The sequence below is a fragment of the Lepisma saccharinum genome, chromosome 17 (genome assembly GCF_977018435.1).
Source record: "Lepisma saccharinum chromosome 17, izLepSacc3.1, whole genome shotgun sequence".
In the NCBI taxonomy this organism is placed as follows: domain Eukaryota; kingdom Metazoa; phylum Arthropoda; class Insecta; order Zygentoma; family Lepismatidae; genus Lepisma; species Lepisma saccharinum.
Window position 1 is genome coordinate 2,131,518 of NC_139245.1, and position 27,916 is coordinate 2,159,433.

The 27,916-nt window shown below is 36.0% G+C and overlaps 1 protein-coding gene across 1 annotated transcript in view; it reads left to right on the forward strand.

The window, feature by feature from the left end:
- LOC146001464 (uncharacterized) overlaps positions 1-27,916 on the forward strand; it is an 84,200-nt gene that overhangs the window by 42,569 nt on the left and 13,715 nt on the right. Inside the window, exons 11-17 of the mRNA XM_083138790.1 lie at positions 931-2,580; positions 3,808-4,040; positions 4,887-5,111; positions 10,408-10,971; positions 12,699-12,862; positions 14,148-14,331; positions 16,549-27,638. Coding sequence (XP_082994916.1) covers positions 931-2,580; positions 3,808-4,040; positions 4,887-5,111; positions 10,408-10,971; positions 12,699-12,862; positions 14,148-14,331; positions 16,549-27,638 — 14,110 coding nt within the window. The remainder of the gene's footprint in view (positions 1-930; positions 2,581-3,807; positions 4,041-4,886; positions 5,112-10,407; positions 10,972-12,698; positions 12,863-14,147; positions 14,332-16,548; positions 27,639-27,916) is intronic.

The window sequence follows — 27,916 nt, forward strand, 5'->3', positions numbered from 1 at the left end:
TGTCTACATATCTTCAGTAGATAGTATCAATAAAAGAACTAAAGTACTTTTAAAATCTTGCCTGGTATTTCACCTCATTGTGTTTGCATTATCAGTGCCAAAAAGGATTCACATTCTGTTTTCTTGCAGGTAAAACCTTATAATCCCTGAATATAAAAATGAGGCATTTGTGAAATGTTCAACAAAATTTTAAAAGTATTTGCTGTAGCATTGTTTATTTATTGAAAATACACATACTTCAATATGATCTCTGATTGTTTTTCATATACAATTATGCAGTTTAAGTCATTGTGGCTGTAGGTTTTATTTCAGAATTCAGATTTTAAAAAAAAAGGCTATCAAAATTGTTGAATGCTGTACACCTATTCAATGTATTCCAAAAGTAGGGTGGGCATACGTCCCGTTTTGACCAGGACAGTCTCATTTCAGAGGCCTGTCTCAGTTATCCTGTCGATATTATTTAAATAGCACTGTTTGTCTCGTTATTGGTTCTTCTGACAAATACTTCTGGTATTCCTTAACTTCAGTGTAGGAATAACATCAAAGACTGTTCAGAAGGGACCAGAAACATGATGTAAGTGACACCGAGATTATAATAATTATCATCTTTTGACAACAGGAGATCATATTTCATTTATTGTCTATGATGTATCATTTAAGTGATCCATAGTTAATAACTAATAATAAATAATATGTTAATAACAATAATTTTATAATTAGGCCTAACCGAATTTTCAGAAGGTGGTAAATTGACCTTATTTGGGATGTCCCGTTTTGGGGTTAAAATATTATGGTCACCCTATCCAAAAGACAAGTTATGAAATTTTTATGAGGAATACCACCCATTTTCTGTAAAGTAAATTTAAAAAATAAATATAAGATATCTGATATTTGTGATAATAATGCAATTTGTTCATTTCTCTTTTACAGTCGGTTCATTCGTTTGGACTCACTTGACAAATCTTCAAGAAACAGGCAGCCAGACGAAGCAAAGAGTGAAGGAACTTTTGCACAATGATTTCCTCAGAAACAAGTTCAACACAGATGCCAGGAAATTCTCAAGGAACTATGAAGGCTCATTGTATTCGGATGCACTGAACGCTGGAGTTACAGCTGAGAGCAACTTGATTTTCTCCACAAAGTCTTACCTACCAAGATCTGCGATGTTAAACCTTACGCTGGATCTCTTCGGTGAATCTATCAATCTGCTCGAGGTGGGAGGTCGAGTAGAAGGCTTTGAAGGGTTTGTCGAATCTCTGTTTGGCCCTGATGGCTACTTCCCAGATGATTCAATCAACAAGCTTCTACACAATGCACGGAACCAGAATGATGATGCAAACAGTATTAACCAGCTTGGAGAAACTTTTGACGTCCAAAGCACTTTCACGGAAGAACCTCAGGGTTCCTTGTACCTTAGAATGTTCGGAAATGAACTGCACTACACGCATTTCCAAGGATTGGATAACCTTATTGAAAAGACTGGATTTGGAAATCCTATTGATATGCTCCTCAAGATCGCACACGAGCAGGACATTGACTACACAAATTCGTTTGTTTTCCTCGATGGCTCTTACATCATCCCAACATCTATTGGTTTTCCTCTCACCTTGACTGTAAACGGTGGCGCAACTGTTGGCTTTAAGATGGGTGGCAAGATGAACACCAAGGAATTCTTCAACCAGAACATTTTGGACATCGAGGGGCACATCATGCCGAGCGCGGCTGTCGAAATCAAAACAGTCATGTCTGTGGATGCTTTTGTGGCTAAAAACGGTCTGAAGATGGTAAGCCTTCTTCACACAAACACATACTTGGATGGTAAAATTAAAATGCGTGGCAAAGATTTAGTAGAAATGAAGCTGAACATGCCACGAGAAAAGATGGAAATTGTCGACGTCAGTTCTGAACTTTTCATTCTTCACCGTGAAGAAGAATACAAGATAGCTGCCATTCAGGAAGATTACGAGACAAGCCAGGGCTGCACATCGCCAGCATTCAGCAGATCAATTGGCATTGAAGTGTGCGAAGAACTTAAATATCCAAATGCTTCCCTTGTGAGTGAAGCCCCATACTTCCCACTGACAGGACCAGCTTCTTATAAGCTGCAGTTGTTGAAAACTGACACCTTCAGTGCATACGAACTGCAATATAAATGGCAAGTTGAAGGTGTTTCTGATAAGTCTATCCAAACAATTACCTTTGGGTTTGATACCCCCGGTTCACAGACCGACAGAAAAGTTAAGGCATTATTCATCCTGGATGAAACAATTCCTTCTCTCAAAGTGAACATTATAACACCTTTCAAAAAAATCCAAGCGAATGCAAAGTATGAATACACAGACAGTGAGAAGTCCTGTGATGTTACATTTATCGTGGATGATCACCAAGTGTTTGGTTTCAAGGGAGAAGTCAGAAATATCCACAATGGCAAGACAGGGCGATTTGAACCATCCTTAACAATGACACTTTACCAGCAGCCATTGGTCGACCTCAGAGGAAGTGTAAATTATGTAAAAGGACTGAAGTACAGCACAGACTTGACTCTAACCGGATTAACAGAAACACCAATAAAAATATCAGGTGAGCAACAGTAATTATTACTTGATTTGATGTATCAATTGTAACACACAGGACAAATATTAATTTTTAATCACTGAAGTAATTTAGTACTTTTATGGCCGTTACTATTCTTATTGTGTTCATCCTTAATCATTCACGAGAGTTCATTACCTAATGCAATATTTATCATACTTTAAAGTAACTTCTAGTTTATGAATGTAATTTATCCAGACTTCTTACACTTTTAAATTTCATGGTTCAAATATTTTTAAAGTTCTCACAGTTTTGGAACAGAGGTTTGAATTCTTCCCAGTGGCTGGTCCAGAAATTACACTTTGGAGGGAAGATATTCTGTCAGATATCTCAACAACCTGAGAGTTTATTCTAAGCTTCATTTGATCTGTTTGAGAGATTAGCACATTAAACTGAAAATTCCGAAGAAGGTAGGAATATTGTGTTCGTTCATCACTGCAAACAGGATCCCATAGTCATGTTAAAAATAGTGGCATAAACTTCAATGTAAAACAAAAGGACAAAGGTGACATTTGTTGACTGGTTGACTATGATCTAAATACTGGAGCTTACAAGTTTGATTTCTGGCCTGAACCTAGTGTTGCTTTCTGAATGTACCTTCATCAATTTATTCTAATCCTTACTCATCCTCATCATGATAATTAGCCAAAAGTGCCAGAAAAATGATACAAATACAAATTAGAGAATAGCATCATTCTTGTGAAACTCCAAAAAATGAAAAACAAAACAAGGAACAAACACATACAATACTTTATCAACCAATAAAATTAGGAATATTATATGCCATAAAACTTGTTACTTACAGTTGGGAGGGCAATCAACCTTATCATCCCCCATGCATCCATATTCATTTCTCACTGACGTTTCACAAGAAACATGATTTCATTTTCTAGTAGCATTTACATGCATGTGGGAGTGAGTGAATCCCAGCTAGAAATTAAAATCTACATCTGATGTGGAATCCTAGAAATTCTTGAAAAAAAGAACATTGGTAAGAAGATAATGAAGAGGTTTTTATTGGTAGGAAGTCTTATCTCGGCTCCAAAACGTAGATTCATGAATTTAGAACAATGAACACATTCGGTAGAAGTGTTTCCCCATGAAGCATAAATACACCTTCTGGGTAATTTGCATAAAGTAATATACATTTCGAATGTCATGACATTAGTTTTAAATGTTATTACTAATGTATTATATGTTTGTTTTTTATTCCAGGTGACATTAACAGGGATGGAAATAAGTATGACATTTCTGCCAATGTAAAATCTTATGTTGTCGATGGCTTATTGCAAGGTACAATACGTAGTGCCAAAAATTACTTCACTTCAAAAGCTACTCTGCAATACTCAATTCAACAAGGACCACATCAATCGCTTGATCTTTCTGTGAAATACCAGAACACAAACAAAGGAGCCTTGTACAGGCATAACTCTTTTTTCACCCTGACAGTAAGTACACATTGCATTTAGGCCTAATGTATTACACACAAACACACACACAAATACATTTCAAAGAAATTTAAATTATATAAACAGAAATATGTCAGTGTAAAATAATGAGAGGTGGGTAAAATATTAACAATTGAAGAACTTCAAATTACAAACTATAAATACAATTGCAAATTTCAATGACATGCCAAGAAATTTTGTAAGAGAGAGAGAGAGAGAGAGAGAGAGAGAGATGACAATAAGGAGATGGTATTAAGTCTTTTGCTGTTAGAAGTCTCTCATTTTACAATCTTTTTGTTGATCTGTTACTCCTTTCATTTGGAAAATTTGAGCGAAAAGTCACTGTAAAATACTATATGATAGTTCTGCGAGAACTAATACTTGCAAAATTCAACAAGACACAATTTACTATGGATCACGTTCCATTCTTTTCAAGATTTGTTATTGTTAATAAAGGATTTGTCCTTTTGACATGAAAAAAGTACATTATGTGAATATAAATTTATTTATTTTTGCTAGTGTAACAAAAATTATTTTCAGAAAATGAAATGTGACAATAATTTGCTCATACTCTAGAGTACAAATTTCAAGTACTTCTGCAACTTACAGGATATCTGCAAGATGTTATCCTTTCAACTCACCTGGTTAATACTATTTGAAATTGTTGAAATATTATTCTAAAACTGATTATTTATTTATTTATAAAATATAAAATTTCAGCATTAATTTCATTCCTGTTTCATATTACAAGACCTTTCATGAAATACTATTCAGTCTATTTCATTGTTACTTTACCTAGTAATAACATACACTATGAGTGAACTAACTTATTCCACTATGTTACAGAGTTCCCAATATCCTGACTACAACCTGAAAACTTCATGGGACATGCAAGTTAGTGACGGTTACTATGATGGATCTGGAATGTTACAAGTTGGCTCAACGAAGTGGGAAACCCAGCAAAAGTATTCAAACCAACAGAGCAACGATGAAAAAGAAGAATTTATCTTCAAGTTTACTCTTGTGTGTCCAGCAAAGGATGTGGATTATCTATTGGAAGTTGAACATCAAGTAAGTCTCCTTGTGCATGTAAAAACACAATTGTAAATAATGAATTCAGTTCCTTTTGTTTATTATAAAATTTCATAACATAAAATGTAACATAAGATTCCATGCTGATAAGTGTTTTGGCTTCAAATAATTTATGCTAAACGTAAGATTACAAATTAGAGATGTTACAATACCAAATTTTAACAGTTTGTGCAGGATTGCTACAAGTGTGACAGGCGATTGATTTATCAACCAAATTAACACGTGTACATCTGCAGCAAACTTATAAGGGTATTATGGATGAGACAGACTAACCAGTTCTCTAATTATATCAGTCAATATAGGAATATTGATGGATCAGTCTATCGATAAAACTGTCAATATTTTTTCCAATCTGATATTTCTAGAAATGTCAGCACAAAATCCTTCCGCTTTGTAATTTTTAACAATATAAAGGCACAATTTTCAAGTCTTGCACTGTGGCCGTCCGGTCTAAGGCATCATGGTTTGGGTTCAGGCTACTGGACGTGCACAGGTTTGAGTCTCCTGGGGGAAGTGTAACAATTTTTCTCCTAGATTTCGACCTGTGTACGGGACTGGTGGCCACCCACCATAGCGAGGAAATTGGGGAGCTATGAACGAGGAGCGTAACCTGGTCATGGGAACCTACACCAAAGACTGGGGTTTCATAGCGTGGACCGTGAGTGAGTGAGGCCGGCAATTGGTAAATAGGACCTGGTCCTCATGGGCTGTTGCATCAAGGGTTATTTTTTATTATAAAGGTATAATTCATGTGTCCTGATTTTTCAAAGTAAACAAAGTGAAATACGATTTTACATTTTCTTGCATTATACACTCAATTTTCATTGTAAAAAAAATATTATAATTTTTTTTCCAGATTTTACATTTTCCCACATTTTAAGTTATTTTTTTTATCTTGGTCTCCTGAAAAAATGTGAAATACTAAGTACACAGTTTCTTTTTTCAAGGAAAGACCTAGTTCCATACATTAATTAACTAACTAACTAACTAACTCTCTAGCCTTCTTAAACCCGAAGGTTCATGGCTGCAGCAACACAGGCCTTCCATCTGTCCCTATCTTGAGCAAGATCTATATACTCTTTTCCATCCCTACCGATTTCCTTTAGGTCCATCTCAACGTTGTCCCTCCATCTTCGTCTTGGCCTTCCTACAGGTCTCTTACCATCTGGTTTCCCAACAAGAATCCTGTAAACTCCTCTTTCCTCTCCCATTCGTGCCACATGGCCTGCCCACCTAAGTCTTCTTGATTTAATTATTCTAATAATATCTGGACATGAATACAAATTATGTAGTTCTAAATTATGTAACCTTCTCCACTCACCTGTCTCCTCATCCCTTTTAGGTCCAAAGATTTTCCTAAGGATCTTATTTTCAAATACTCTCAATTTATGTTCCTCTTTCAATGTAAGGGACCAAGTTTCACATCCATATAATGCTACAGGCAAAATTACTGTTTTGTATATTTTAACTTTTAGTTTCTTAGATATTAAACGAGAAGACAAAAGTTTATGAAGAGAGAAGTAACATGCATTTCCTGAATTAAGCCTACTTTTTATTTCCTCTTTAATATAATTTTCATTTGTTAATATTACTCCTAAGTATTTGAATTTGGAAACTGGTTCAAACGAGTTGTTATCAATAATTAGATTTTGATTATTACCTAACACTTGGTTTCGGCCTGTAAGCATATATTTAGTTTTCTCTTTGTTAACTTCCAAACCTATCTCTTTAGCAGTTTTGAAAAATATTTTAGCATTATTCTTAATCGTATTTATATCATCCCCCAGTAAGTCTACATCATCTGCATATGCTAACAACTGAGTCACACCATTTAATTTTAGTCCTTCTTTAGTTTCTTTTACCTTCCTTACAGCATATTCTAAGGCAAAATTAAAGAGCAATGGAGATAATGCATCTCCTTGTTTTAACCCATCGTGAATTATAAATTTGTCAGACATATTATTACCCACACGAATTTTACTTTCTGTTTCACTGGTGCATATTTTTATCATACTAACAAGCTTCTTAGGTATTCCAAACTCTACTAATATATTATATAATTTATCTCTTTTGACCGAATCATATGCTTTTTTGAAATCAATGAATACCTGATGGACATTTTGATTATATTCCCACTTTTTTTCAAGTGTCTGTCTGATGTGAAAAATTTGATCTGTAGTTGATCTGTTACGTTTAAATCCACATTGATAATCACCTATAATTTCATTAGCATATGGGGTTAGTCTTGTTAAAAGAATGTTAGACAATATTTTGTATGTTGTTGAGAGTAGAGAAATTCCACGGTAATTATTGCAGTTCATTTTATCACCTTTTTTAAACACAGGAACAATTATGGATTCTTTCCACTGTTGAGGGATTTCTTCTTTATTCCATATTAAACAAATTAATTTATGAATTTGACATATTAATGAATTTCCACCATATTTAATTAACTCAGCTGGTATTAAATCAATGCCAGGTGCTTTGTTATTCTTAAGCCTTTTAATAGCATCTTTAACTTCAGTCAAGTTAGGTTCTGGAACTAAAGGTTCTGCTGTGTGTACTTCATTTACTTCTGATTTATCTCCTACATGGACATTTAAAAGGTCATTAAAGTAGTTCTTCCATCTATTTAGAATATCGCTTGGGTCAGCTAGAAAATCACCGTCTTTATCTTTTATCAAGTTTACTTTAGGTTGCCACCCCTTTCTAAATTCATTTACACCTTTATATAAATCTCTGATATTTTTATTTTTGCTGTTTATTTCAATTTCGTTAATTTTGCTTTTCAAGTAATCTCTTTTTTTACTTCTAAACGTGCGGTTAACTTCTCGCTTTATTGTATTATAATTGCTTAGATTTGTATCATCCGAGTTATTTAACCACCTAAGTCTAGCCTGATTTCTTATTTCTATTAGATTATGACATTCATTATCAAACCATGGCTTACTTTTTCTCGGTTTATGGTATCCTATAGTTTCTTTAGCTGCTGATTCTATTGCATTACGTATGTGCTCCCAATTCTTATTTACGTCTGTTTCATTTATATTTTCATCATCATTTAAATCCTGCAAAACCTCAAATCTATTTGACAGTTTAATTTGGTAATCTTTCTTAATTCGTTCATCAGCAAACTTTCCTGTATCAAATTTTATAACTTTTAGATTTTGTTGCTTATGATTTATCACTGAGAGTCTTTCTCTTAATTTAGCAATTACTAAATAATGGTCACTGGCACAGTCAGCACCTCTATGTGTACGAACGTCAATTATACTAGTATGCCTTCTCTTATCAATGAGAATATGATCTATCTGATTATGAGTTTTACCATCTGGAGAAGACCAGGTATATTTATGGATATCTTTATGTTTAAAAGTGGTACTTTTCACGATTAAATTCTTTGAGGTTGCAAAAGTAATCAATCTTATACCATTATCATTACTTAATTCATGAAGACTTTCTTTACCAATCGTGGGTTTAAATGTATCTTCTTTGCCAATCTGTGCATTACAGTCACCTAACAGAATTTTCATATCATACTGAGAAAATTTATCAAAGACCTGTTCTAACTCTGTATAAAAATCATCTTTAGTATTATCATCTTTATCTTCCGTTGGTGCATGTATGTTTATTAAAATAATTTTACACCACCTACCCTGTAAAACTGCATATGATATCCTATCATTAATAAATTCTACTGTTTTAAGAGCCGAGATAATTCTATTATTTATGAAAAAGCCTGTTCCAAAATTATGATTTTCAGTACCACCATAGAAAAAAGTATAATTTTTAGTTTTACAATTTCCTTCTCCTGGCCACCTAACTTCCTGGACAGCTACTACATCTAATTTATACTTCACTATCTCATTAACTGTACACTGAAATGCCCCAGGCCGGTAAAGGCTCAGAACATTCCAGGTGCCTAATTTAATATTTTTCTTATTCCTAACGTAGATCTTATCCTTAGTCCAGGGACCTCCCAAAGTAGTCCCCACCCGGAGATCCGAACGGGGGACTATTTTACCTCCGGAATATTTTACCTTGGGAACATCCATGGCCTTATATTTCTGTTTCTTGACATGTCTTTTTACAGTGCAGAGTTGTCAGCTCTACGCCTAACCCCCGATATGAATGGAGGAACTACTACACAAGACAAACACAAACATATTAGACAGCACAATTGCTACACCAGACGAACACAAACACATTAGACAGCATAACTACTACACAAGACACACACAAACACATCACAACTACTACACAAGACACACACAAACACATCACAACTATAACACAATATAAACACACACACACCACAACTACTACACAATATAAAAAATAATTAATACATACATTAATTAAGAAGGTGAATGAATGTCAAGGCCTGCCAAGTGGCTTTTTGTTGAGTGTCACATGGTCAATGCACTGAGTCACACTACCACAGCTTTCTGGCTTTCAACATCAGAGTCCACTACTATTGTTTTCAAGTAGCTCTCCAATTGTTCTCACAATTCTGGGCCTACACTGCAATTTTAGAGCTCCCACCACGGATTGAACCTGAGAGTGCTCACATCAAGAAAATGGTGCTTTCTCTGCTGAAAATTCTGTCTTCTGTTTGCAGTACGTCAATAGGTGTTTTGAAATATCTTCTGTGTTCAGATTTTCAAACAAATATAAATAAAAAATGTTAATAAGGAAGAATGAAATGTAATATTTAGACCCACCTTCTTAAGCTAAACACACTGCATGCATATTAAATATAATACTGAAGAAATATTTTCACTTGTAGTTTCTCTACTGCACGGTTTTCAGTAGATCGGTGTTTTGGAACATCTACTGTGTTTAGATTTTCAAATAGATATAAAACCAAATTGCTTATCAGGAGGAATGAAAAGCCAACATGTTAAGCTAAATACACTATATACAATATTACATGTAATACTGAAAACAATATTTCACTTGTAGTTCCTCTACTGTACATGTACATTAGGCCTACAGAAGGTGTTTAGTTGGAAACCATTGAGTTTCAGTAGATTTATGAGAACACAGTAGAGTACAATTGATAACAGAAGATTTTGTCTACTGCAAACAGTATAAGTTTCCAGCAGGGATAACCATTACACTAGGTGGGAGCTCTGAAAAAACATAATTGTGAGAAAATAACTTAGCTTCCATGAATAATTCTAAACTACATTATTTAAATTAACCTAAGAATGTATTACATGTGTAATATATATATATATATATATATATATATATATATCTTTTTTTTTAGGTAACTCCAGTCAGTCTTTCTAACCACATTCAAGCTCATCTGAGCAAGGAGCGAGAATTTCTAAGTGACATACAGTACGTCCACAGAACAGACCCTGTCACAGAAACACTTTCAATTGACGTGAAATATCCAAAGAGGGAGTTGAAGCTTCATGCTGAAGTGAACGAGGTCGAGCCAAAGAAATATGACCTGAAGCTGAGCGCTCAATGGTCTCACGATAAGGTTGTTCGAATGGGAGGAACCTACTTTGACCGATCCAATCAAGTCTTTGTTGACCACAGCATGAACGTCGATGCTGAAATTCCAGGTTACGAACCCATGAAGTTTTCGGGAGACGTGACAGCCGCCCATCAAACAAGTGCCGTGAAGACCAAACTGATGATTGGCGACACATCTTACATCACCAACATCCACTACACAAAAGGAGACAAGCACGAGCTGGAAGGAGATATCGTTTTGGGAAATCAGAAGTACAATGGCAAAATTACGCTGCTGAATGACAGAAATGAGAAAGGCTTATCTCTTGATTTGAACCTTAAGAAACACATTGTTCTTGATACCAAGGTGAGATTTGAAGGTTACATAACATGCATTAATTGATACTGATTACGATGTCAATACTCTTTCCAATTCTTGCAGTGGTCTAGTAGATAGTGCATCTGACTGTCATGTGGGAGACCCGGGTTCAATTCCCAGGGTGGGTGATCTAAGGTCAGAATTCTTCCGGCCTAAAGCTGCATAAAGCAGCTCTGGGGCTCACCTAGTCTCAAATCAATGGGTGATGTAGCCGGAGCATGGTACTGATCACATCACCTCCATAAATGGCCTAGATAGAGAATATGTGGGGCCCTGTCCCCACATCCCCTAATATGTGCCTTCATGGCATGGTGCTATATGCACAGGGAACTTTCCTTTTTACCGTTGCCTGATTCTTGCAGATACCAATACCTGTAGTTAAAGGTTCTACCAACTTAAAGTAGTTCAGAATATTTATAAATTTTAATATGCAAGTACTCATTGGAATTTACCAAAGTTATTTCTTTAATATAATTTCACATACGAGGTAATCAAAATATTACGTGTTACATGGAATTTTGCAGTGTCTGTGAGATACCCAGATTCCAGAAATTTATCAGCCAAATTTGTTGATTAAAATCATGCCTTTACTTTCCAATACTGATACATTGGTATTATTATCCACTCAGCCCTAGTAATAGTACTTGATAACATTGCAAGTTATGAAGAAATACATTTGGTATTGTTACCTGCTAAACAGTAATGTGACTTAACAACATTGAAAGTTGTGTAGAAAACTGTGTTCTGAGATTGAGTAGAAAGAAAATGCATATTTATTGCTAAAAAGTATTAATAAATAGGTAAAATTTTTTATTTAGATACATATCATTTCATAACTTCCACCAGAAACCCTCATTCTGAGATTATAATTCATCAACATAGTTGTAGCTCTGGACTTGTAGCAGTGCTGATAGTGTTCAATTTGGAATCCTCAGTGGTGAGGAATTCTCAATGGCTTTAGGATAGGTGGAAGTGACAGTGGGGACAAATGTCTTTCCCTTGTGTTGACAAAGCTAGAAGTGGATATGTGAGGCACATGGCATAGCATGTTACTGCAAATTTGTAATCATCAACATCAATCTGATGATATATTGTGACGTTCAGAGTGGATTATTGCTATTCTATTTTAATTCTTCAACAACAAGTATCGTCAATTGTTGTCTCGTTTGTGCTACTTTAGTAATTAGTACATATGTCATCATTGTCTTTTGAAACAAGAATAAGAAGGAACTGAATTATGTATTGCCTTTTTTACCTATCAAGAATTGCACATTTATTCTAGAAACATTCTTCTGTAAATTGAAGCATAATGCTACTGGAACATGCAAGAATTAATATTTTCTAAATTTCATACAAGAAACCTTTTTCACTCAGTCAATACATTCTATCATTAATGTGGTGTTTTATTTGAGGTAGTGGCACATTCTCCCATGTTACCTTGTTTACCACCTGTAAACCAACTTTTTTCATGTACATAAAAAATGCCGGAAAATTTGAAGTTTTTGGATTTGTGTTTTTGTTTTACTTGCACTGGCGTTTTGTTTCCATTATATTTAACTAATTTCTAATAAATATATACAATAAATAAGAACTGTTGCGATAAACCAGGTCAAATTTTCAGACGACTAATTTGAGGCACATCTTACATGCAAATTACAATGACCATAGTTCATTTAAACTTACTTTGCTAATGTTGTTCCATTCTGTTTTTACAGCTAAAGTTTAATGACAAAGAAGAAGAAATTGAATTTCAATTATTCTGGGATCGTGACATGGATGTGACCAAAAAAGTTTACTTCCGAGGAATGTGTTCAGATGAAAAGCTGGAAGTGATGCTGCAGTATCCAGGAAAAACTGTCCAAGGAGGTGTAACATATCTGTAAGTCATTTTCTCTGAGTTTTTGGAATTTGGTTATAAGTCCACATCATGCAGAGGAAGGCTAATTGGGACTGGACCTACAGTTTTAAGTGGGATCCGAATCACTTGTGCCTCCACCGGGTATCGAACCCGGAACCCCTTCATTACAAGGCCATCGGGAGCCCCCCCATTTTATTTGTAATTAAAATAATTATATAAAGATTTTATTTTATGAAACAAATTGAGTTGTAAATATTAAATAATATTTTGACTTTGGAAAGAAGTAACAAAATTATTTAATGCCATAGAGCCAATAAATGACAATTTTTTAAGATATAAAAACATCATACAATGCTTGTTTCAAGTGAAAGATTTTCAAGATATGATAATTAATTACATATTTTTCTCTGACATTCTTCCGAGATCCTGCTTTTGAATTTCCTATTATTTTCATTTTCTATCTCATTTCAGAGAGATGAGCATTCTGATTTGTGTTTATTTAATCATTATCATCCAAGTTACTTTGATTTCAACTGTATTTTTGTACTTTTATTTGTGTTATTTAGTGTTGCTTTTCTGCCACTTTTGGCTAATTGCAAAATGAGCGATGAATAGATGAAATTAATTATGCTGGGACTTGAATCTGGGAAGTTTGGTAGCAAAATTGAAAGTCAACACTTAATTAAAGGAAACTACTCTAAACATGCAAAATAAAACATAATTTACCTAGGTATATACAAGATTGGCACTGTAATATACAAGTATGCAAGTAAAAGATTGATCAATATCATTGTACAGTTAGTAAAACATATGATCTGATGAATGGGAATAAATTAAAGCAAATTAAGGCATGGGCAAAATACAAATATCACTTTTAATTACTTTAAGTTCTTAACACAGCAAATTTATTATGCTTGTTTCTGGTAATATTTTGCTTTCTCAACATGAATTTTGATAAATTTAATTTTTGAACACTAAGTAAAATTGTATGACACAATCTATGAAATACATAGATGATTTTGTTCTGAAAATATTTTGTATTTTACCTGATACTTTATTGTACAAAATCTTCATAGCATATTAAAAATTTTAACATATGGTTAACATGTGGTACAAATTCCACAATAAATTTGAACATGATATATGTTGGCATGAAGTCAATGATTCATTAAATCGAAAATTTTACTACATGCATACATGTTTTATCAATCAAATCTTTTCTTGTTTGCAATTATGTATAATTTGGATAATTAGTAAGTTAAAATTATCTTTACTCACATATGTCTGCTCTATTAATGTAATGCAGATCAAATGGAATTACTGCAGAACTGGAGTGGGACCCGATCAAGAAAATCAGCTTTTCATCGAGCTGGGATGTAGGAGAACATGAAGGTAGCATCCGAGCTAAGCTTACCACTCCATTTGCTGGTCTGGAGTCACAATCTCTGTCTGCTGTATGCAAAGTTGCTGGATATCAAGTTGAGGCTGAGGTGAGTTTTCTCGTCTTCATCTCATATTCTTTTAGATTTTGGAAAACAATATTAAATTTAAAAAATTGCAGTAAAAAGTATACCTTATAAAGTATAAAGTATACCTCTTCTACTACCCACAAACAATTTGCTTAGCAATGTGAACAATTTGCTTAGCAATGTGTTACATACTAGAATTTACGGATGGGTTAATATGAAATTTTGGCTGATACTGATATCAATAACTGATATTCTACCAATTCAATAAAAAATACCAAATGATATATAAAGAATCTGAATGGTTCATTGACTTGATTTGCAATGCAAAAGATTATGTATATTTAGACATCTACTTTTTTAAAAAGTAGGGTATGGAGATTATCCATAAACATTATAACAAAAATGGCAGAATTTTGCACTAAATTATAAGATATTTATAGACATATTGGATCGGTAAATTAATCGGTAACTTTTCCAATAAACTGACACACCAATGTGCCTATATCAGCAGATACCTATAGGGTACCGATTGATGTGTCCCCATCCTTAATAGAATTACATCAGAATATTAAAATGCCTTTCATGTAATCAAAAAATACAGGTTTTGTTCACACAATATTGGTACAAAATCAATGGAAACCTCGAATTTTGAATAACTTCCAGAATAATTAAGACTGTGTTCCATGTCATTTTTGCGGACCTTGGCTTTCCTGACAGTTTTCAAAATGCCAGGAAAGTATCGACTTATATCAGTAAAAAAAAATCCAACTTATACTTTCCAATACCGAAACTGCAATTAGATTTCAAATCAACAGCTGTAGCAATGATACACTAGAAATTAACCACATCGCGCTACGACGCCAAGGGTTCCAGGTTCGAATCCTGGCCTGGGCATGGATGTTTGTGAGTGTCCATTCATCAATTTCATCATATCATCACTCATCCCCATCTTTGCAAATTAGCCAAAAGTGGCACAAAAAGCGAAGTAAAATAAAGCAAATTAATCAATCAATTAATGGATCAATCATTAAATTAAAAGAGCATTGCAATTATTTCCTTATGAGACGAACACGAATAGCAATAACGCTAGGACAGATGGGAATCATTTTCTAATAAATAAATTGTAATAACATTACAGTCTGCGTGTTCGAGATGAGGCAGCAAACACATCATGTTTACATTTGTTCGTTCGTGGATTTCCCATATCTCACATCTCCCTTGCAATTGTTGATATCGCATGATACACAAAACACTTCGTGGTGATGTGGTTAGCACAGCTCGCTACGGCATCAGGTATCTCGGGTTTAAATCCTGGCCTAGACATTGGTGTCATTTGTTATTTCATCATATCATCCTCATCTTCGCGATTAGCGAAAGGTTGCAGAAAAGTGAATTAAAATAAACCAAATCAATCAATCAATTATGGAGATATTTTAGAATGAGTAATCTTGAATTTCAGTCTGCCCATTATTTGTCTTGTCAGCTTATAAATACTGTCAATGCTTCTTACAACATCGCAAGTATCATTAATGTTTTGGATTTTGCTCAGGTAAGACTCCCAAGTTGTTGTTTTCAAGTCGTCTCTCTTAATGAGGAATGCTAGTGGCAACCCTGCCACATGCCCCTGGTAGTTATGTCAGAGCAAGCGTTTGCTGTGTTGGGTTGCATATGTACAGGATAAATTTTAAGCGCTTGTAACGCAGAAACTACGCGCTTTCGAGGTAAACTTTATAGGGAAAAGTTACTTGTTTTTATGATATCTACCAGCACCCAAGCATTGTTGAAAGAGTTTTGCGACACCCTGTATATGTGTACATACTGTCATAGAAGTTGAAGCAAAGATTGAATAGAAACAAAATTTTTAGCCAATTTGTCTCAAGAAAATAACATTGAGAATGCATTTATTTTATTTTATATTATATATTGTATCTCATACTCTTATCTCTTGTATCTTATATTATGTCTGTAGTTTTATAGATGTATTCTAATTGTACATGTACAATGAGACAATTCCAAACTTTGTAAAAGTTGAACGGATGCTAATAAATCAATCAATCATTAGTATCAGCTCAGTTCTAGATATTACCTTTCACATTATGTTTTAGAAAGTAAAAAAAGGAGTTTACACCCAATTGCGAACCTAATTTCATGTAACACACGAAATTTGATTTTACTATAAGTGAAAATATATACACTGCATATTGTACGTAATTCTATGTGTATATTTTGTTATTTCAGATAAATGCTGCTTGGCAACAGGAGACAGCTGCCTTCAAATTCTCTGGCTCAAGTGAGGGAGAGAACACAAAAGCACATGTTTTCATTAGAACAACCATCCCGGGATACAGAAGCATTTCTTTTGATTTGGAACACTCTCATACTGATTCTCAGCTCAACACCTATGCTGTCGCCGATTGGGATGGCGAAGAAGTAACTCTCGATTCTAACTGGTTTAGTAACACTAAACAAACAATGGATCTCAAAGGAACTATTTCTTTCACAACCCCAACACTAAGAGTAAATGGGAATATTGTGCATACACAGGGCAGGGATGGAATATCAAGTTCTGGTGAGCTGGCATGGTCCGAATATCAAAAAATTTCCTACAGTTTCAATTCCAAAGTAGAAGACACTTCTGCAAATGCTTTGTTGACAATTACAACACCATTCTCTGACTACAGGCTCTTCTCGTTGGATGCTAAATACAAATATGACGAATACACTTCCTTTGGTGGTGCAACGGCCATTTTCAATAGTAAGACAGCAGCCATTGAAGTTCAAAGAAGTAATAAACAGTCATCTACAATGGAAACTGTTGCGAAAATCTTGTTACCAGGAATGGACGAATTAAAAGTCATCTTAACTTTCAACGCACCTAGAGATCCTCTAGATAAAAATATAAAAGTATTGTCTGGAAACAATATTATTGTCAATTTCAATATTCAAGGATCTACAAATATAAGAAACTTGAACATTGAAACATCTCTTCATATACCTGGACACACAATGGGAGCTAAGGTACAGAACATCCTCGAGAGAAGTAATGTTAACAGTCATATAGAAGGTACATGGAATGAGGAGAAAACAGAATTTACTATGCTTGGAAAATATGAAAAATCTAGAACTGGTCACTTGCTGGAATACTCACTGGAAGCTTCCAGCTCAGTTTTCACATCTGGAGAATTCAAGATGCACGTAAAGCACTGGAAGAACAAAAACACTTACGATACTGAAATTGAGGTAACTGACCTACTATTGTTACATCAGCTTGAAATCAAAGATGGATACAATTGGAAAAATAAAATTGAAACACGTGGTCCATCATCTTTAGCGTATCTCATTAACGAACAAACATTGAGGAATGGGTTATTCGAACACAAATTGCATGCTGATTTTAACGGTAAGGAAGTACTGGCAACATACAACTATGCACAAAGTAATGGTGAAACTCAGCTCAGTGGATACCTTTCATCGCCATGGGCAGACCCAATCAAAATGCAGTTTACTCTTCAGCACCAGCCAGGAACCTACAAACCAACAATGACGTTAGATTACATGGAGGGCAAAAGGATTGAATTGGAGGGAGCACTGGTGTTTAATGTTCTGTCAGGGAAGTTGCAACTTAATCTTAAAACTCCTATTTGCAAACCAGTAATACTTGAAGCTGAATATGATTTAACCAATGCAAAGAAGGTGGGTCATGTTTTGCTCGAATGGGAAGATAGGAAAACTGACATTGACATAAAAGGAGATTTTGATGTATTAAAGGCATCATGGGAGATGAAGATAGTTTCAGATCAAGTTAATGAAGTTATGAATGTAGTAGGTTCATATGACATGTTGAGCTATGAGAAGACTGCCCAACTGATTGGACAGTATCAACAACAGAAGATGGAAGTTAAGGGATCGGCAAGAATCGAATCTGGAAAGTACGAGGGTAATGTACAAATCAAGACGCCTTTCTACAATTTCGAAGAACTCTTTATGTCTGTGGATGTTGACTTAACTAATCCTACAAAACTGGCTGTAACTACCTTCAAGAGAAATTCTGATGAAATTCGTCTTTCTGGCTCTGCCCTGATTGGTTATAATACTGGAAAAGTAAGCCTAGCTTTAATAAGCCCAATCAAGAACATGGAACGGCTTTCTTTAGTTGGCAGTTATGACAGATCTCAAACAAATCATCACTTAGAAATGTCAGTCATGCTCAATAATGTTAAGACTGAACTCTTGGGAAAATTTGGCCATGAAAATACTGTTGGGTACTTGGAAGTCTCTCTCAAAACACCAATTTATGATTACGAGCATCTTGGAGTGTCAGCAAAGTATGATTTACTTGGAAACGAGAAGAACATTGCAATTCTGCTACAAAGAAACGACGACACAATAGAAATTAACATGGAAAGTACAATGAATAAATTTGGAGGTGATGGTGTATTGAAGTTGAAGACTCCATTAGAAAATTACAGAGATGTGAGTCTCAAATTGCACTATGAAACTAAACCAGAGGGTAAAACAGTTCAGTTGTATCTTCAGAAGAATGACAAGAATATTGACATAAGTGGTTCATTATCCAGAGAAGCAAATATGAAGAATGCTTTGCTTGAAGTCAAGACTCCCTTTGAAGGTCTGGAAGACATCAAAATGCAAGGAAAGCTTGTGACAAAAGCAAACGAACACTCCGTAGTCTTTAACTATGCAAGGAATGATAAGAAAGTAGAGCTCAGTGGACTTTTGGAGAAGAAAGGATTCCTGAAAGCAGAGGGGGCTTTCCAAATTGTCACTCCTTTTGAAAGCTACGAAAATATGGACATGTATTTCAAATATGATTTAGACACACCAGACAAGTCCATCAGCTGTAAGATCAACACACATCATGGCACAACTGAACTGTTGGTCGCTGCTACAATGTCTGACATGAAAGCAGATACTAAAGTTGTACTATACAGCCCAATCAAGAACTTCAATAGGGTTGTTGTTAAGATGGGATATGACTTCGACAGCATAGAAAAAGTAATTTCCGTAAACACGGAACACAACGGAGTACAGAATAACTTTGAAGCACATTTTACGTTAGGACAGAGTAAGGTGACAGCTGAAGTATTTACACCTTTCACTGGTTATGAGAGACTGTCCTTAAATGCAGAATGTGATTTGGAAAGTACAAGCAAGCAAGGAGTGATCACCTTGCACAAAAACAACGATAAGTATGAAGTAACTGGTTCAGTGCTCAGTCAATTACTTCACTCTGCGATTCAAATCGATGTAACAACTCCAATCGAAGGATCTGAAAAGATCCACATGGAAGGAAATTACGACTTCAGGAATAATGAGAAACAAATCATGGTCAAGGTTTTACAGAATGATCAGCTGCTTCAAGTATCTTTCAGTGGCGAATTTGCAACAAAAATTTCAGAAATAAAAGTAAATATTGTGACACCATTTACAGGCTTTGAGAGCATATCATTGCATGGAAATTATGATTTTGAATCCGACTACTCAGGATCCTTAAGATTTGAAAAGAATGGTGAAAAGAAGTCGCTTGAAGGTCGTGTTGCACTAACCAAAGATGGTGCTAGAGTTCATGTAATAACACCCTTTGAAGGTCTAGAGGATGTATCGATGACTGGAAACTATGAGAATTTAGCTCAACAAAAGTCTGCAGCTCTTTCCTTCGAAAGAAATGGTAATAAGGATGATTTTGCTGTTACCCTGAATTTTGACAAAACATCTCTCTATCTTCAGCTGAATACACCTTTCGAAGTTTATGAGCAATTGACCTTTTCAGGTCATTATGACTTCAAGGGTTACAAGAAACTTGGTTCACTCATCCTGAGTAAGAACGCTGACCGCATTCAAGTTTCCGGATTGTTCATGCAGAACAGAAATGCCATAGAAGTGAAGATGGACGTGGCTACACCATTTGAAGACTTCCAAGAACTTCAATTCCACGTGCAATACAGTTCTACACCAACAATGAAATCAATGACCATCCTCAGCAAAAAGAACTCCGACAAACTTGAATTGACAGGAACCTTAATTAGAAAGCCTGATACTGTACAGATTCGAGTTTCAATTGTTTCACCTTTTGAGAATTATGAAAAAATGCAGTCTTCCCTGGACTTACACTTGTCTGAACAACAAAAGACAGTGGCGTTTATTTTTGAAAAGAATTCCATGAGGAAAGAATTTTCTGGACTCATTGGCTTTGATGAGCAAGCCCTGAAGTTTGAAATCAACACCCCCATCAGGAGGTTCGAACACGTATCTTTCGACGGTCGCTATGGAGATGATTTTGTGGAAGCTTTGGTGAAAACTCCCATTGAAGGTTACGAGACAATTTTGTTCTCTGGCAAATGCAGCATGGAGGATGAGCAAAAGTCAATCAGGGTACAGTTAAATAAGAACGAAGAGGCTACAGAGGTAGAAGTGACTGTTAAGCATGTACCAAGATATGCTGAAATAACAGGCCATATACATGCACCACATTACGATCATGGCAAAATAGGTATTTTTGGAAAATTTGATTTGCGTGACAGCACAAAAACAGCTGCTTCAAAGTTGGAAATTGGTTCCGAAACATTCACTCTGGATGCATCCTTGTTCAAGGACGAGCTTCAAATGGATAGTGTGATTCAAATTACAACACCACTAGAGGAGTATCAGAATATCAAATTACATGGAAAGTATGATTTGCAAAGTGAAGAGAAAGGAGCAAATCTGAAATTGGAAATCAACAATGTGATCAAGACTGAAGTGACAGCAAAACTAATCTACACTGGAATGAAAGGCAAGCTTGACATTAAAGCTCTCACACCTCTCACGCAGTACAAATCTGTTGATTTCAGATGCAGCTACAATGTAGGTGAGGACTACAAATCGCTTGATGGTGAACTACGGCTTGGTGACTTGCAATATTCAGTTACTTTGAGACATCAGGACCTTCAAGGTCAACTTACCTTCGTCTCAACAGTGCAAGACTACGAACAAATAAACATCAACTGGAAATTAGACAATGGAGCAATGCAGAAGAGGGCTGATTTGGTCATTGATGCTGGTCATGAACAGAAGACTGAACTTAACATAATCATGAACCAGGACACGTGGAGCAACGTTGATGGTAAGATGACCTTCACTAGTCCATACACTGACAAGTATGACTTGTCCGTCCAATGGAGTAATGCCAAGAGCAATAAATTTGGCTCCCGGGTCGTGTTATCCTATGGAAATAATGTAATCGATCTTGATGGCTCTGCACAATTTGGTAGAAAGCATGCGACCATGGAGATAAAATTTAGAAGTCCCTTCGAAAACTTTGAAGACATCTCGTTTGACTCCAAGCTCGACTACAAGAAGGAAATTACGATTGAAACTTCCCTGCAATGGACAAGGCAAGACAGGATTTATCTGAATGGCTTCATGTCGCTTGGAACACTATTATCTAACGTGAAAGTGGACTTTATAACACCATTTACGGATCCATTCATTTTCACATTGGACTACGATTTCTCCAGCCCTGAGAAAACAATTGTCACAGTTTTCCAGTACGGTAGTCAGAAAGTCCAGCTTTCTGGAAACTTACAGCCAAATAACTATGAGAATCCACAAATGAGATTTACTCTCAACACTCCAGTAGAAGGATTCACGTACCTCCATCTTTCTGGAAGATATGACTTCAGAGGAAATTCCAAGCAAGCTGAACTCTCTTTTGAGAAGGAAGATGAAAAGTCAGAATTCACATTTTCTCTACAATCCTTACACAAGAAGGGCAACATCAACGTATTGCTCGTAACTCCTTACACAAATCTGGAGAATTCTTTGTTCAGAGCCACGTATGATTACACTTCTGGAGTTTCTGCTGCGATAGACCTTCAATGGCAAAAGAATGAGCAGGTGTCAATGTCTTTCAACTGGTCGCCAATGAACATGAAGCTGGATATTTCTACACCATTTTCAAGATACTATAAGCTTATCCTTGCCTACACAATCCAGTTACAAGATTACAAGAAAAGTGCAGACATTGGAGCAGAATTGGATGAAAAGAAGGTCGAATTACGAGGACAAATGACAGGAAATAGTAACAAAGTTGACTTCTCTCTAGAACTCAAATCTAACATCATAGAGGATTTCTCTATCTCTGGTACATATGACAGGAGCCTGGATCATGAAATGAAAGTAACAATTCAGCAGGGATTAACACAAAATATTGAAATCAATGGTAAACTACACTACACAACACAAGACTCCTACCTTCAGATGGACTTCAATTCTCCACTCAGCAATGGTAAGAAGATCTCATTTGACGTAGGTTATGATCTCAGACAAGCAACAAAGACGGCACATCTCATTGTTGAATACGATTATATTAAGGATGAAATGCAAGTGTCATGGGTTGTAGACAATGGCATCATCAAAGGTGATTTGAAATTACCTGCTATGTTTTTTGAAGCTGAGAAAGTTACAGTAAGTTTTGAAGTCAATGTAGTTGATGCCCAGAAGTTTGGTGTCCTGACATTTATGTTCGACGACCAAAGAATTGAACTTAAAGGAGAATCTTCTTACGAAAGAGGACATGGAAATGCAAAAGTCAGCCTTCTCTCACCATTCACATCTGGAACTCTGTCGAGCACCTTTAGCACACGATATGTAGATGTTGTGCTCGATTACTCTGGCAAGAAGTATGAACTCTCAGGATCATATGAATTCGAAAATAAGGTATACTCCATCAACGGGACCGTCAAAACACCATTCAACAAATGGAAAGAGCTCACGCTAAACACCTACGTCGATTTGGAGAACTTGATATTTACCTTGTCTGCCGACTGGGCTCTTGGAAAGAAAGTTTACTTCACCTCAACACTGAGGCCATCAGATCTGGTACTTGAACTTGAGACTCCTTACATGAACCTACGTAACATGAGGCTATCGAGTCAATACTCTTACGATACATTTGAATATGGAGTAAACACCATAGCACAATGGGACACCTATCGAATGGTCCTCTACGGATCGTTAAGGAATGACATAAACAACTATGGAGTCAAAGGACGCATCAACTGGGATGACAAGAAGGTCGAACTTGATGCATTTGTCAGAAACACTGGCATGAAATCAATTGAATGCACGTTCAATTTAATCACACCATACAGACAGTTTGAAAAGATGAATATGCATTTTACGTTTGACAACAATGGCCAAGCTATCAATGGAAACCTTCTACTTAATACACCATTCACTGTTTTGCCTCAACTAAACTCCTACCTTTCTTTCAAGTACAACGACAAGAAGCAGATGGATGGAAAACTTGAAGCCACGGCTCTGAATAAGAAAGTAAGCCTCAGTGCTTCCATTTACAATGAAAATTTCAAGAAGACTCAAGTCAAGATTAAGGCTGAACTTCCTATTGAAAGCTTGCCACACCTAGCAGTAGATGCAACTGTTGATTCAAACAGCTGGAAGAACTTCAACGCAGATATTTCTGTCACATTACCTTCAGCAACATACAAGGCTGGAGGAACATATGTTCTAACCGAAAACAGCGTTGACATCCGTGTTGAGTTGGATACACCACAAGTAACGACACATTTTTCAGCAGGGGGATCATATAATTTTGTTAATATTCGAGATGTAGAAGCTGATGTTTATTACAACAATAACAAATTATCTGGTAGCTACAAGGTTAGTGCAGGCACATTTAAAATCAATGCTGTTTTTGTTGCACCTGATTGGAATATACCAGAAAGAAGTTTTGAGATTTTGACAGTTTTGAATGCTGGTAGAACTGTGGAAGTATCCTTCAAGTACAAGTACCCAGACCATGCAGGTAGTGTGTATGCCATGGCTCAAAGGACAGCAAACCGCATGTCAACACAACTTGACGTTGACTTGCCATTGCTTATGACAGAACAACACATTCGAGCTAACATGGAAATACAGAAAAACAAGTACATCTTTGATTCAAGCTACTCTGGCGATTCTTTCCATTCAGCTTATCTTTTAATTCAAAATGATGATGACTTGAAACTTACAGGAAAAATTAGCAGCGATGCACTCGGCCAAAAGGAATTCGATATTACATTAAGCAAGACTTGGAAACTGGCGCTCTTTCATATGGACAATATTAATATTAATATTAGGAAGGATGATAATCTCGCTTCTGTGGTCATTAAGACAGAAAATGATGAGCATAAGTTACACTATCAGCTACAAAATACTGACGGTTATACTTTCAAAGTAGAAATTGAATCGCCTTTCCTCGCAAATCGAAAAATGAGTCTTAATGGATTGTACAAGAATGATGCAAGCAATTTATTGACCGATGTTTCATTCCAGGCTGCATCCAAGATCCATCATGCATCATTCAATTTGTTGAATAAATACAACAGAAAGGATCTGATTGTTAAAGTAGATTCCACACACAGCCTAACAACTTCCATCGAAGGTTCAGTTCAATTTGGAGATGTACCTCAGGCTGAAATGATTGTGCAATTCAGAAACGCTGTGCACAAGTTTTCAGCAAAATTGCAGCGAAATCCACTCAATGGTGAAATTGTTATTGAAAGCCCATTTTTGCAGAGTAGAAGAATAACAGCTCTTCTTGAGGGAGAAAATACATACAATAAACTACGTGGACTTATACGTCTTGCAACTCCAAGTTCAACCCTGCAGATTGATGGTTCAGTTCACACTTCATCAGACTTAACTGCAGAATTCAATATCATTACACCCTTTGAGCCTCTTACCTACTTCAAGCTAATCGCGAATGGCAACATGCAAAGTGGTTTGAATGCTGACCTCCAAGTGCAATCATCCTTACCATCATTCCCTGAAGCTAAGATGACCTTCGATTATCAGATTACAAGGGAGGAATTTGTGACTCACTTGTCAATTAAATCACCCCTCAGATCATACGAGACCATTGACTTCTCTGTTAAGATTCCCCTGCGTGCATTTAATACGGAACCTCGTATTTCATTAAGTTTGCCTGGAGGAGAATATGGAATGTATGGCTCTCTCAGCAAGGGTCACAGAAACATTGCTCTTACTGCTGCAATGGAATGTAAGAGGCAAAAAATTGATTTCTCAGTGTTAGTTAACTACGGGGGACCTTATGAAATGCAAATGGAATTCAACACGCCATTCAGAAACTATGAACACTACGAATTGAACTTGAGAGGAGATATGAATGTAAGAAGCTTGGGAGATGCTAGCGTCAATGTCGAATGGAACAGAAACAAAATTGAATTCAGTTCATCGGTTATTTTGGAAAGAGATGCATACACAACGATTGTAAAACTTACCACTCCATTCCAGGGCTATGAAAAATATGCGTTGACACTGAGATTTGAAGACACTCTTCGCAAAACAGTTCATGCAGAGCTTGAGTATTCTAGTCAGAAGTTGGGTCTTGAGTTTGACTACTTTTTCCAAAACTGGGCCAATATGGACTGCAAGTCAAAGATTAACACTCCATTCCGAGACTTGGAAATTTTGTCCATGAACGTGGTCAGTCAACTTAAAAACGGAAAGTACCATGGGCTGTTTGAGGGCAAATTCAATGAGAATGAATTAGCATTTACTGCGAACGGAATTCTTGGACCAGCCTCACTGAACAGTAAATTGGAGATGAACTTGAATGAGCATGAAGCGTCATTGAATGTTAACTGTATGTACTCCGAGGACAAGGTTACCGCAGAAATGGAGGTAAAATCACCCTTCGAGACACTAAAGAATTTTGAAGCTTACGTTTTACTTGATAGAACTGTCAGAAAAGTAACTCTCAATACTGGCGCCAGTTACAATGGAGATCTTATCTTCAACTTTGTAGCATTATCTTCAGATGGTTCATCCAAGATCGAACTACAGAATTCTTACCAACCAATGTCCTTGCAATATTCATATTCAATTTTGCCAAGCGATGTTAATGTTGAAGGTGAACTGTGCTGGAACATGAACAGAAAGCAAGACTCTCAACTGGGAATACAATTCACAAAGAAATCTTCAAACAGGGATGACTTCACATTAAAGATCACTTTACCAACTAGAGTTGTAAAAATTGAAAGTGCCGTAGAAACCACTGAATCAAAATTGGAAAATTCACTTGCATTGTCTTGGGAAGATGAGAAGGTGCTTGGATACTCACTTTTGCTGGAAAAGGAGTCCACAAGCGCCAGGACAATTGTTCGAGTAGACTTCCCATTCCGCTCATTTGAATATGAAGGTAATCACAAGACCTCTAATGTGGAAACTTCCTGCAGTGCCAACTTCAAATGGGATGCCATCAACGACCCTACCAAGAAGTTTGGAATTCAGTACGTGATTTCCGATTTGACCGACTGGAACAGGAAAGCAAAGAGATTCGAGTACACAGTGATCCACTCAGCTCTGGAACACAATATCGTAATTAGTGGTGAAACATCACTTACCGGTACTGGACAAGTCACAGCAGAGTACCAACTCCAATACTCCCCATACGAAGAAAATCATATCGTTTTATATGTATCTTCAAACAATGTTGAAAAGTACCATGTCGAAGTTGGCATGAAACACCCCGTGTCCAAGCTTGACGTATCCACAATCTATGAAGAACTCGGCGACTCTGAGCAGGTATCCAGAAAAGTGACCGTGAAGTACCTAGATCAACACGACCAAGATCGTATGATTGAACTTTTCACCAAGGTATACCACAGGATTCCACAAGTTGAGGTGCAAATCAGCACAAACGAGAACTCCTTTATGCTTCGAGGATCAATGGAAGATAAAAATGATGTCCGAATTGTGTCTGTGGAAACAAAAATGAACCAGAAAGAACCTCTTGCACTTAAGTTCCAAATTAATTCAGCCCAACCAAGTGTTGAGTTTGACGCAAACTATGGAATGAGCAGAAATTACAATGTCTACATTGGAATGCCTCACAAACGAGAGATCACTGCCAAAGCTCACCACACAATTTACGGCACTGAAAAGCTAGACAGCATATTTTCTCTGAAACTTGTGACGAACCAGTTACTCTCTACACGTGTTATGTGGAATGATGACATGTTCCTTGAGCTGAAACAGGCTGTGTTGGAAGAATACAGTGGAGTTTCTCATGTTGTTGCTGCCATTCTTGATAGCATAGGTGAATTCTTAACTGAAGATATGGGACAAAAACTTAACCAAGTGTCCATGACACTAGAAGATATTGTTGAAAAGATGGCCAAGAACACAAAAGCTGAGCTCAGGAAGATCCAAAATGACTTCAAAGGCATCTCAAGGATGGTTAGGAGAATGTACAGAAACAATGACTTCTACATGAGGGATATTATCTCTTATGTCAATACTTTCATGTAAGTTGTTTTCCTTTTATTTGATCTTAATATAAATATATATTATTTATTGTATCATATGCATGTTATTTAATGCATATAAATATAAATACAATTTTATTCTAATAAGTATGGTTGCTATTCTCACAAATAAAAATACATACATTAATATCATATTGGATTAAAATCTCTGGTGTCAGTATTGTTAAAATTATGTAAATAATATACTGAAGGTAATCTCATAATTCCCATTTTAATGCAAGGGACAGTATTTAATATTGCACTAATTTCTCTATTCT